Source organism: Nerophis lumbriciformis, linkage group LG35 (assembly GCF_033978685.3).
Source record: "Nerophis lumbriciformis linkage group LG35, RoL_Nlum_v2.1, whole genome shotgun sequence".
Lineage (NCBI taxonomy): Eukaryota > Metazoa > Chordata > Actinopteri > Syngnathiformes > Syngnathidae > Nerophis > Nerophis lumbriciformis.
The window spans coordinates 168,706-182,666 of record NC_084582.2 but is presented as its reverse complement, the minus strand read 5'-3'; the positions used below and the strand labels follow the sequence as shown (position 1 = coordinate 182,666).

The 13,961-nt window shown below is 40.1% G+C and overlaps 1 protein-coding gene across 2 annotated transcripts in view; it reads left to right on the top strand.

Annotated features, from left to right (window-relative positions):
- The window catches only part of slc16a2 (solute carrier family 16 member 2), a 68,256-nt gene that overhangs the window by 32,163 nt on the left and 22,132 nt on the right, over positions 1-13,961 (top strand). For both annotated transcript variants that reach the window (XM_061928099.2, XM_061928100.2), the window contains exon 4: positions 4,164-4,307. In XM_061928099.2, the coding sequence (XP_061784083.1) occupies positions 4,164-4,307 (144 nt within the window). The remainder of the gene's footprint in view (positions 1-4,163; positions 4,308-13,961) is intronic.

Below are 13,961 nucleotides of genomic sequence, written 5' to 3'. Positions count from 1 at the left end.
TAGGTGCGCCTTATAGTGCAGAAAATACGGTATATATATATTTCAGTTAATTCTAGCTATATATATATATATATATATATATATATATATTTATTTTATTATATATATATATATATATATATATATAAATAAGAGAAATACTTGAATTTCAGTGTTCATTTATTTACACATATACACACACATAACACTCATCTACTCATTGTTGAGTTAAGGGTTGAATTGTCCATCCTTGTTCTATTCTCTGTCACTATTTTTCGAACCATGCTGAACACCCTCTCTGATGATGCATTCTGCTTCGTCTCCTTGTTGTGTGCGCAGTTGTGCACTGCACTCTCTAAAAGCCCTAGATGTTATTATCACATATGCATGTCCAGTAGATGGCAGTATTGTCCTGTTTAAGAGTGTCACAACATTGCTGTTTACGGCAGACGGAAACGTGACTGCTGTTGTTGTGTGTTGTTGCCGCGCTGGGAGGACGTTAATGAAACTGCCTAACAATAAACCCACATAAGAAACCAAGAACTCGCCCTCCATCATTCTACAGTTATAACGTGATTGGGCAGGCACGCTGTTTATATTGTAGGAAAGCAGACGTGAAAACAGGCTGTCCTCACTCAGGTCCGCATGGAGCTGGAGGGGGCGTGGCCTCCAGCTCCGGCTGAATTTCGGGAGACTTTCGGGCGAAAATTTGTCCCGGGAGGTTTTCAGGAGAGGCGCTGAATTTCGGGAATCTCCCGGAAAATCCGTGAGGGTTGGCAAGTATGAGTCTATGGCCTAACATCCCTTAACTTAGACGTTGCAAAGCAAAGCGTAGTAAGTAACACTACATTCAACTATGGTAGAACATCTGAAAAGTGTTTGCTACCATTCTTGTCCATGTCATTTGTGGCAAATACACCCAGAGGCTATTTTTGACACACATTGGAAGTACAAGTAAATATGCCTTTGAAGTGAGAGGTGTTAGGGTTAGAGAACCCAGTTCCAGTTGTAATGAAAGGTGTTAGGGTTAGAGAACCCAGTTCCAGTTGTAATGAAAGGTGTTAGGGTTAGAGAACCCAGTTCCAGGCCATCTCCTCAATGACTGGGCAAAAGGCACTCTGGGCTCCATGACTGCTACCAACTTGGAGTCAATGCGAGGTGTTTGTGGCCATTCCTTGTTACTTGTTTGACGTGGGAAAAACAAGCCTTGTTGTGCAACATGGGGCTGTGCCACCTGCCAGGAATGGGGAAACGTGAAGAAGTTTGATCATTGAAGATTGGCCTTCAACACCACACACTGCAGTGCCTTGTGCCAGTCAAACACACGACACAACGTCCACGTTTTGAACGCACAGAAGCTCAATCAATCAATCGATTGATCAATCAATGTTTATTTATATCACAAGTGTCTCAAAGGGCTGCACAAGCCACAACGACATCCGCGGTTCAGAGCCCACATAAGGGCAAGGAAAAACTCACAACCCAGTGGGATGTCAATGTGAATGACTATGAGAAACCTTGGAGAGGACCACAGATGTGGGTGACCCCCCCCCCCCCCCCCCCCCCTCTAGGGGAGACCAGATGCAATGGACCTCGAGTGGGTCTGACATTATATTGTGAAAGTCCAGTCCATAGTGGAGTATGTTTATGATCTGGAGTAGGTTTATGATCTGGAGTAGGTTCATGAGCTGGAGCAGGTTCATGAGCTGGAGCAGGTTTATGATCTGGAGTAGGTTTATGAGCAGGAGCAGGTTCATGAGCTGGAGTAGGTTTATGAGCAGGAGTATGTTTACAACTATTATTTTGGTAAATTTGTTCATAAAAAGGGAGGTCAAAAGGACAGCAGTTGCATGCATCATCACGTGCTTGGTAGCTAAAATGGCGCCTTTCCTTTATTTGGCCATCCAGTCTTGATATAGCACTCTCACCTTGATATAGCACTCTCACCTTGATATAGCACTCTCACCTTGATATAGCACTCTCACCTTGATATAGCACTCTCACCTTGATATAGCACTCTCACCTTGATATAGCACTCTCACCTTGATATAGCACTCTCACCTTGATATAGCACTCTCACCTTTGGGGCTGCAGAGGCCATGCAAGCTGTGTCTTCAACATGGAATAAAGCACCAACCTCGTAGAGCAAATGTAGGCCACTGATGCTAGGCTTCTTCAACAACTGATTATGAGTGGGTCAAAGGTCAAATGATATTTGCCTGAACTCTCAGTATTTTCACAAACATTTGATTCCGATAGTAGGCTTCTATTTAATGACAAATGGTATAAAGACAATGGACCTAATCTACTAAAATCCAGATAACATAGTATGGTAGTGGGCAACAAAACATAAAAGCCAGCAGACACAGTTTTAATCATCCATAAATGATCAAATTATATTTTTGAATTGACCATCATTTTAATCTGTGCTAGTCCAAATATGTGTACACGTCAGATTTAGGATTCTCTTTGCAGCGCTCCTTTCTCACAGTCCTGTGCGTAACAGTTTGCATGTAGAAATGCTTAGTTAAGACTCAAAATAGGTACTAACTGAATACAAATTGAAAAACGAAGACAACAGTTTGCACCAAACCCCTCAGGTGAAACTAAAGGGTTTAGTTTTCCAGAAAGCCAAAGAACAAAAGGCTGGACTTACTATTATTCTTATTTTGTATATTCCAGAGAAGCAGAGTCGTCCAAAGAAGAGATTTGATTATGCTCTGTTTATTTGTGGGATGTTTTTAAGGAACTTCTGCAAAAAGATCTCTATGACAGCACTCTAGTCTTTTAAGAATCTTCTAGAAGAATGAACAAACTGAACTCGCGGGCCACCAGAAATAATAAAAAGAAAGATGGAACCCTGAGGAACACTTCTAGTATTAAAGAAGTTGACTACATTTGAAGTAAACAAGCGAGAGCAACACCTTAGTTACATAAAGCACATTATAAAAAATGTGTGTAACTGACATGAAGGAGAGGACTCAAAGGGGAGCCTTGAGGAAACAAAGGGGAGCCTAGAGGACTCAAAGGGGAGCTTTGAGGAAACAAAGGGGAGCCTTGAGGACTCAAAGGGGAGCCTTGAGGAAACTAAGGGGAGCCTTGAGGACTCAAAGGGGAGCCATGAGGAAACAAAGGGGAGCCTAGAGGACTCAAAGGGGAGCCTTGAGGAAACTAAGGGGAGCCTTGAGGACTCAAAGGGGAGCCTTGAGGAAACAAAGGGGAGCCTTGAGGACTCAAAGGGGAGCCTTGAGGACTCAAAGGGGAGCCTTGAGGAAACTAAGGGGAGCCTTGAGGACTCAAAGGGGAGCCTTGAGGAAACAAAGGGGAGCCTTGAGGAAACAAAGGGGAGCCTTGAGGAAACAAAGGGGAGCCTTGAGGAACGCCTCACTTATGTAAATCCCAAGTTTGGAGCCTAGTGTTCTATGTTTGCCTTGCAGGGTTAAAATGTCAGTCTGACCCTCCACAACAGGAACACTCTCGTGCTTTTAGGAATTTGCTGCAAAAAGGTTTACCTCCCAAGTTTTGAACTGAACTTGGGGGCCAGTATGGGGTCATGCTAGGGACGGATTTGGCTCCCAGGCCGCCAGTTTAATAGCTTTGCTATAGTTTTTGGAACATTTGAATCTGAAGTGATAAAAGGTAAGTGGTGGGGTTAAATAAGAGTGCCGCCTTGTGGGTCCGTGCAGACTTGGTGCACCTTAGGGTCACAGTTCTGCATGCATAGGTTCAGGAGTAGAAGTGTCAACTTATTTAGTGAAGAATAAGCTGCCAAGTGTTGATTTGAGTCAAATATGAGGATGCAGTACAAAGTTCAAGTGCAGAGCTGTGAAATAGTCCTTCCTATGTCCAGATGTCAGATGTTCCAGCTCCTTCTGCCAAAGATGTTGTTGTTCTAGGCCTTGGGCCCAGATGTCCTGTAAACACAGCCCCGGTCTTTGTAATGGCTTGACCCCTGCAGGAAGCCTCACCTGTATGGCCCCTGTAGGCCTCAACATGACCACCCTATGGCCATTCAAGCATAGCAAACCCTTCAAAGCAGGTTCAGGAAGGACTTCAGAGGGTGGTGTCATGAGGGTCATGACCACTGACCATTATGCACTGGCTCTTCCTGTTGTGTGGCTGGCCTGAATGCATGTGTTCCCTTTCTAACCAAGTCTGTCTTTGTCTTTGTCTTTGTGTGTCAGATGAACTTTGTACAGGAGCAGTTCAAGGGCACGGACAAAGAGTGGCTGCTCCTGGTGTGCATCGGAGCTTCTTCAGGGGTGGGACGGCTCGCTTTTGGCAAGATCGGAGACCTTATTCCTGGCCTGAAGAAGATCTACATGCAGGTCAGGAAATGAATGACTTAGCCCATTGAGTGGACTTTGTCCATGGTCTGAATCAGTACATGTTCCAAAAAGAAACCAGCATAAAACAGCAGCAGAATTAGAGATATTACAAGTCAAAGTGATGAAGCTTAGTGTTACGCTCATGACTTGTGTAACTAAACATTACCCCATAAGATGAAGGCAATATTTGAAATGTATTCAATGTTTATAAATGAATATTTACATTTCATAATGTAAAAGAGGGGAATAAATATTCAAAATAAGATCATTAAATGAAATGTAGTTTAGTTACGCCATCATGAGCGCAACACAAGCTTGTAAAAGTGTCAAGTACAATTCTAAATAAGATGTCAAAAGCTTAAAGATTGATCAATACCTATTTAAATTTAGGAATACATAAATATGATGATTTATCAAAATATAAAAGAAATATACCTGAACAGAACGCTCATGATGGTTACACCAAAAAGTAACGCTATGAAGCGCGTTTTTACAAGTTTTTGGGGCATTTTTATGCTATTTCCAAGCATCTCCTTTTTATTATCCTTGATTTTAAATGGTCAAACTAATGCAGATTATATATGTATGTCCTAGTAAACCAAAAACAAAGTCATGATTATGATTTTTGTTTTTTAATTAAAAGTGGATTGTAACCAGCAGGATTATAGCAAGTACAGTTGCATTCCTACTATTTATTACCGTGGTATGTTGTAATAAACATGTTCACCATGTTTGATGGAGGTAATATATGTTAACTATTGTTTACTAGAGGTGGAGAGGTACATGTTTGATGGAGGTAATATATGTTAATGGGACGGCGTGGTGCAGTGGAAGAATGGCCGTGCGCGACCCGAGGGTCCCTGGTTCAATCCCCACCTAGTACCAACCTCGTCATGTCCGTTGTGTCCTGAGCAAGACACTTCACCCTTGCTCCTGATGGGTGCTGGTTAGCGCCTTGCATGGCAGCTCCCTCCATCAGTGTGTGAATGTGTGTGTGAATGGGTAAATGTGGAAGTAGTGTCAAAGCGCTTTGAGTACCTTGAAGGTAGAAAAGCGCTATACAAGTACAACCCATTTATCATTATCATTTAGGTAATATATGTTAACTATTGTTTACTAGAGGTGGAGAGGTACATGTTTGATGGAGGTAATATATGTTAACTATTGTTTACTAGAGGTGGAGAGGTACAGGTGACCCACACTACGGTACACACCTGGTTTTACTTCTTTTTATGTACACTTTGTGGGTTATACACAATAACTTTTTTTTCTTGCCATCACAAACATTCTGCAGCAAACAAAGTATCTTTGGTGTATTTCAAGTTAGTATTTACTAAACAATACTTTCAAATAAATTATAATTTGTATTCTTGAATGACTTGTATACATCAGTGATTTATTTATTATTATTTATTATTTGTATTCTTGAATGACTTATAAGTGATTTATTTATTATTATTTGTATTCTTGAATGACTTATAAGTGATTTATTTATTATTATTTGTATTCTTGAATGACTTATAAACATCAGTGATTTATTTATTATTATTTGTATTCTTGAATGACTTATAAGTGATTTATTTATTATTATTTGTATTCTTGAATGACTTATAAGTGATTTATTTATTATTATTTGTATTCTTGAATGACTTGTATAGATCAGTGCTTCTCACCAATTGTTTGTCAAACAACAAGTGGTGACCCAGATTGTGGAGATGTTTTTAAACTCAAATACTGTATTTGATATTTCATAAAAGTACATTCAAGTGCAGTTTGAATTTGAGGTGCTGTTAAATAATGTGTAGCATGTTGTGTTTCAACTTCTGTTTGTGTTAGTCATATTTCTTGCTTTCATTCTTCTGGGCTGCACTTCCACATGTGGAAGGAGAAGACGCACAACATTCATGTGAGACTCACTTTGGCCAAGGTGGAACGGGAGGTCGCGCACACACACATGGACACAAACACTTGTCAAAAACACACACAGGTACACCAACACACACGCACATGGACACACAAACACTTGTCACAAACACACACACAGAGGTACACAAACACACACACACATGGACACAAACACTTGTCAAAAACACACACAGGTACACCAACACACACGCACATGGACACAAACACTTGTCACAAACACACACACACACAGAGGTACACAAACACACACATCTGCAGACACACACCCAGAGGTACACAAACACACACATCTGCAGACACACACAAACACTTGTCACAAACACACACACACACACACACACACACAGAGGTACACAAACACACACATCTGCAGACACACACAAACACTTGTCACAAACACACACGCACACACAGAGGTACACAAACACACACATCTGCAGACACACACAAACACTTGTCACAAACACACACACACACAGAGGTACACAAACACACACATCTGCAGACACACACCCAGAGGTACACAAACACACACATCTGCAGACACACACAAACACTTGTCACAAACACACACACACACACACACACACACAGAGGTACACAAACACACACATCTGCAGACACACACAAACACTTGTCACAAACACACACGCACACACAGAGGTACACAAACACACACATCTGCAGACACACACAAACACTTGTCACAAACACACACACACACACACACACACACACACACACACACACACACACACACACAGAAATACACAAACACACACATCTGCAGACACACACACACACACACATACAGAGGTACACAAACACACACATCTGCAGACACACACAAACACACACATCTGCAGACACACACAAACACTTGTCACAAACACACACATCTGCAGACACACACAAACACTGGTCACAAACACACACACATAGAGGTACACAAACACACACATCTGCAGACACACACAAACACTTGTCACAAACACACACACACAGAGGTACACAAACACACACATCTGCAGACACACACAAACACTTGTCACAAACACACACGCACACACAGAGGTACACAAACACACACATCTGCAGACACACACAAACACTTGTCACAAACACACACACACACACACACACACACACACACACACACAGAAATACACAAACACACACATCTGCAGACACACACACACACACACACAGAGGTACACAAACACACACATCTGCAGACACACACAAACACACACACAGAGGTACACAAACACACACATCTGCAGACACACACAAACACTTGTCACAAACACACACATCTGCAGACACACACAAACACTGGTCACAAACACACACACATAGAGGTACACAAACACACACATCTGCAGACACACACAAACACTTGTCACAAACACACATCTGCAGACACACACAAACACTTGTCACAAACACACACACACAGAGGTACACAAACACACACATCTGCAGACACACACAAACACTTGTCACAAACACACACATCTGCAGACACACACAAACACTTGTCACAAACACACACACACACACACAGAGGTACACAAACACACACATCTGCAGACACACACAAACACTTGTCACAAACACACACATCTGCAGACACACACAAACACTTGTCACAAACACACACACACACACACACAGAGGTACACAAACACACACATCTGCAGACACACACACACACACACAGAGGTACACAAACACACACATCTGCAGACACACACAAACACTTGTCACAAACACACACGCACACACAGAGGTACACAAACACACACTTCTGCAGACACACACAAACACTTGTCACAAACACACACACACACACAGAGGTACACAAACACACACATCTGCAGACACACACAAACACTTGTCACAAACACACACACACACACACACACACAAATACACAAACACACACATCTGCAGACACACACACACACACACACAGAGGTACACAAACACACACATCTGCAGACACACACAAACACACACACAGAGGTACACAAACACACACATCTGCAGACACACACAAACACTTGTCACAAACACACACATCTGCAGACACACACAAACACTGGTCACAAACACACACACATAGAGGTACACAAACACACACATCTGCAGACACACACAAACACTTGTCACAAACATACACATCTGCAGACACACACAAACACTTGTCACAAACACACACACACAGAGGTTCACAAACACACACATCTGCAGACACACACAAACACTTGTCACAAACACACACATCTGCAGACACACACACAGAGGTACACAAACACACACATCTGCAGACACACACAAACACTTGTCACAAACACACACATCTGCAGACACACACAATCACTTGTCACAAACACACACATCTGCAGACACACACAATCACTTGTCACAAACACACACATCTGCAGACACACACAATCACTTGTCACAAACACACACATCTGCAGACACACACAAACACTTGTCACAAACACACACACAGAGGTACACAAAGAGACACATCTGCAGACACACACAGACACTTGTCACAAACACACACATCTGCAGACACACACAATCACTTGTCACAAACACACACATCTGCAGACACACACAAACACTTGTCACAAACACACACACAGAGGTACACAAAGAGACACATCTGCAGACACACACAGACACTTGTCACAAACACACACACACACACATGTGCAGACACACACAGGAGAGGGTCAATGCAGGTTGATTTGTGTCTTCAATATCAAAGACACTGAATTTATGGAACTGCATTTCATTGAATTGTTTGTTTACATGAAATGATGCTGACTATTGTTTGTTTACATGAAATGATGCTGACTATTGTTTGTTTACATGAAATGATGCTGACTATTGTTTGTTTACATGAAATGATGTTGTTTGTTTACATGAAATGATGCTGACTATTGTTTGTTTACATGAAATGATGTTGTTTGTTTACATGAAATGATGCTGACTATTGTTTGTTTACATGAAATGATGTTGTTTGTTTACATGAAATGATGCTGACTATTGTTTGTTTACATGAAATGATGCTGACTATTGTTTGTTTACATGAAATGATGCTGACTATTGTTTGTTTACATGAAATGATGCTGACTATTGACTGAACAACAAATTGAGTCTTTTAAAAGTCAGAGTTTCAAATCATCATCTTGTTGCATCTTGTGGCTGAAGAACGCATGTCATGGATGTTCTTTTACTGTCCTCTTTGTATTTATTATTCCATGTTGGGATGTTCTTTTACTGTCCTCTTTGTATTTATTATTCCATGTTGGGATGTTATTTTACTGTCCTGTTTGTATTTATTATTCCATGTTGGGATGTTCTTTTACTGTCCTCTTTGTATTTATTATTCCATGTTGGGATGTTCTTTTACTGTCCTCTTTGTATTTATTATTCCATGTTGGGATGATATTTCACTGTCCTGTTTGTATTTATTATTCCATGTTGGGATGTTATTTGACTGTCCTGTTTGTATTTATTATTCCATGTTGGGATGTTCTTTTACTGTCCTCTTTGTATTTATTATTCCATGTTGGGATGTTATTTTACTGTCCTGTTTGTATTTATTATTCCATGTTGGGATGTTATTTTACTGTCCTGTTTGTATTTATTATTCCATGTTGGGATGTTCTTTTACTGTCCTGTTTGTATTTATTATTCCATGTTGGGATGTTATTTTACTGTCCTGTTTGTATTTATTATTCCATGTTGGGATGTTATTTTACTGTCCTGTTTGTATTTATTATTCCATGTTGGGATGTTCTTTTACTGTCCTGTTTGTATTTATTATTCCATGTTGGGATGTTATTTGACTGTCCTGTTTGTATTTATTATTCCATGTTGGGATGTTATTTTACTGTCCTGTTTGTATTTATTATTCCATGTTGGGATGTTATTTGACTGTCCTGTTTGTATTTATTATTCCATGTTGGGATGTTATTTTACTGTCCTGTTTGTATTTATTATTCCATGTTGGGATGTTATTTGACTGTCCTGTTTGTATTTATTATTCCATGTTGGGATGTTCTTTTACTGTCCTGTTTGTATTTATTATTCCATGTTGGGATGTTATTTGACTGTCCTGTTTGTATTTATTATTCCATGTTGGGATGTTCTTTTACTGTCCTCTTTGTATTTATTATTCCATGTTGGGATGTTATCAAGCCATCTGCATCTTGGTCTCCTTTTCCCTTCTATTCCCCCTCTAAGAGTCAGATGAAGTGTGATTGTGTGCCCAAAGAACATGTTTTTCCTTTCCATAATGTTGATGAATATGTTGCTTTGCCAGAGTTTGTACTTCATTGGCTTTTCTTTCTTTCCAAGATCCTTGATTATGATTGGTTTACACCATGATTGCAGTCATTTGCAGTTGCTGTAGTTATTGTCCAGGTTTCATCAAGTCTGTTCTACGTGAGGTCTGTCTTAAATACAAACCCTGTTTCCATATGAGTTGGGAAATTGTGTTAGATGTAAATATAAACGGAATACAATGATTTTCAAATCATTTTCAAGCCATATTCAGTTGAATATGCTACAAAGACAACATATTTCATGTTCAAACTCATAAACAACAAATAATCATTAACTTTAGAATTTGATGCCAGCAACACGTGACAAAGAAGTTGGGAAAGGTGGCAATAAATACTGATAAAGTTGAGGAATGCTCATCAAACACTTATTTGGAACATCCCACAGGTGTGCAGGCTAATTGGGAACAGGTGGGTGCCATGATTGGGTATAAAAACAGCTTCCCAAAAAATGCTCAGTCTTTCACAAGAAAGGATACACCCCTTTGTCCACAACTGCGTGAGCAAATAGTCAAACAGTTTAAGAACAACGTTTCTCAAAGTGACATTGCAAGACATTTAGGGATTTCAACATCTACGCTCCATAATATCATCAAAAGGTTCAGAGAATGTGGAGAAATCACTCCACGTAAGCGGCATGGCCGGAAACCAACATTGAATGACCGTGACCTTTGATCCCTCAGACGGCACTGTATCAAAAACTGACATTAATCTCTAAAGGATATCACCACATGGGCTCAGGAACACTTCAGAAACCCACTGTCACTAAATACAGTTGGTCGCTACATCTGTAAGTGCAAGTTAAAGCTCTACTATGCAAAGCCAAAGCCATTTATCAACAACACCCAGAAACGCCGCCGGCTTCTCTGGGCCCGAGATCATCTAAGGTGGACTCATGCAAAGTGGAAAAGTGTTCTGTGGTCTGACGAGTCCACATTTCAAATTGTTTTTGGAAATATTCCACATCGTGTCATCCGGACCAAAGGGGAAGCGAACCACCCAGACTGTTATCGACGCAAAGTTCAAAAGCCAGCATCTGCGATGGTATGGGGGTGCATTAGTGCCCAAGGCATGGGTAACTTACACATCTGTGAAGGCACCATTAATGCTGAAAGGTACATACAGGTTTTGGAACAACATATGTTGCCATCCAAGCAACGTTAGCATGGACGCCCCTGCTTATTTCAGCAAGACATTGCCAAGCCACATTCAGCACGTGTTACATCAACATGGCTTCATAGTAAAAGAGTGCGGGTACTTTCCTGGCCCGCCTGCAGTCCAGACCTGTCTCCCATCGAAAATGTGTGGCGCATTATGAAGCGTAAAATACGACAGCGGAGACCCCGGACTGTTGAACGACTGAAGCTCTACATAAAACAAGAATGGGAAAGAATTCCACGTTCAAAGCTTCAACAATTAGTTTCCTCAGTTCCCAAACGTTTATTGAGTGTTGTTAAAAGGAAAGGCCATGTAACACAGTGGTGAACATGCCCTTTCCCAACTACTTTGGCACGTGTTGCAGCCATGAAATTCTAAGTTAATGATTATTTGCAAAAAAAAAATAAAGTTTATGAGTTTGAACATCAAATATGTTGTCTTTGTAGCATATTCAACTGAATATGGCTTGAAAATGATTTGCAAAACATTGTATTCCGTTTATATTTACATCTAACACAATTTCCCAACTCATATGGAAACGGGGTTTGTACTTCAATTCTTCAACTTCAGCGTCCAGTTGAAGATGAATTGAGGGCATGTTATTATTATTATTACATGTTATTATACTATGCCTGCTCTTGCTCTTTTCTGCACTCATTTTCATTCCATGGCTTTTTTCTGCATTCTTGATGTTATGCAATAAGTTTTGCGGATGTTTTTTTTGTCATTTTTAGCAAGTAGTATAGGTTGTTGATGTTTTGGCTGCCTAAAAAAAAGAAGAAAAAAGTCATTGACTCAATCAAAAGCTTTCTCCTAATGAAGGAAACAGATTTCTTTGTCCAAATCAAGATATCCTTCCATAATGGTTTTAATATTGAAGATACCTTCTCTGCTTCCTTTTCCACTCATACATTTGATTTGTGTATCTGATATGTATTTCTCTATCGTTAGTTGTATTCTGTTCATTATCATTCATTCATCTTTCAAAAAAATTCAGTGCTGAAAAATTGTATGTGGAAAAGCAAGACTCACTTTTGGTCAATTAAGACTGAAGCAATCGATCCTGTCTCAGAAGAAGACGATGAGGTGCCAAGTTTTCATGCAAAACAGCATTAAAAAAACTGTTAAGTGGGCTACATGGGCAAAATACAACATAATTAACACTTTGATGGATGTTTTCAAACGATGGTTTAAAATCTGCATTTTTCAGTGACACACCAGTTACTGCAGTTCAAGTATGACTGTGATACACAATGTGACCAGCAGATGGTGCTGGATAATGATGGTCAGGTAAACGTAACAAAGAAGACACAGGATATATATATACAGGCAGGCACGTGCACACATAGGGCCCTATGGGTGCTTGAGCCCCTGCCCTTTTGCGCCTCGTATTAAAAAGTGCCCTTTGCCTGTGTGTGTGTTTTTTTTTTTTTTTTTTTTAAATAACATTAATAAATTCCTGTCAGAAATGTAAAAAAAAACAGCGGTACAAAAGCTCCACGTTTTCTTGTAATACCGGGTTGTTTGACCCTGCCGCTTCCGCCAGAGAGGGAGAGAGAGGGCGAGTGAGTGAGTAAGTGAGAGGAGAGAGAGACGTCACGTGACAGTGGAGCAACTTGAACCAGTGAGTTATGGTCTAGTCGCCGTCCACTTATTCAGCATCTAATATGGGTCATATTTCAGAAAAACTCTGTATTATTCTATTATTCAATGTGTCAGTTTCTGTTTTTGCCGGACGTCGGAGCACGGCGCATCAATTGAGCACGGCACATCAAGTCCGCACAGAGCAGAGCGGATCGTGCGGGACAGGAAGTAGTGTACAAAATACAAAATAAAACACCAGGTTAATTTTCAAAATAAAATGCACTGTGTTTACGGCGGATCACATTTCTCTCACAGTAGAGGTTTAGATATAAAGTTTATTGTGACTTTGCTATTACTGTGTGGGTTAACAAAATAATAATAATAATAATGATAATAATAAGAAGAATAATGATAATGATAATAATAATAATAATTAAAGTAATAATAATAATAATAATAATAATGATTATTATTATTATTAATAATAATAATTTCAGCATTCTGGGGATATAAGATGTAGGTTATCTGTTAGGAATATTACCATCTGTATTTAAACTTGATTCATGTTGATTATGCCTGCAGCACAATGCCAAAAAAAGAAAGGATAGAGAAAAGG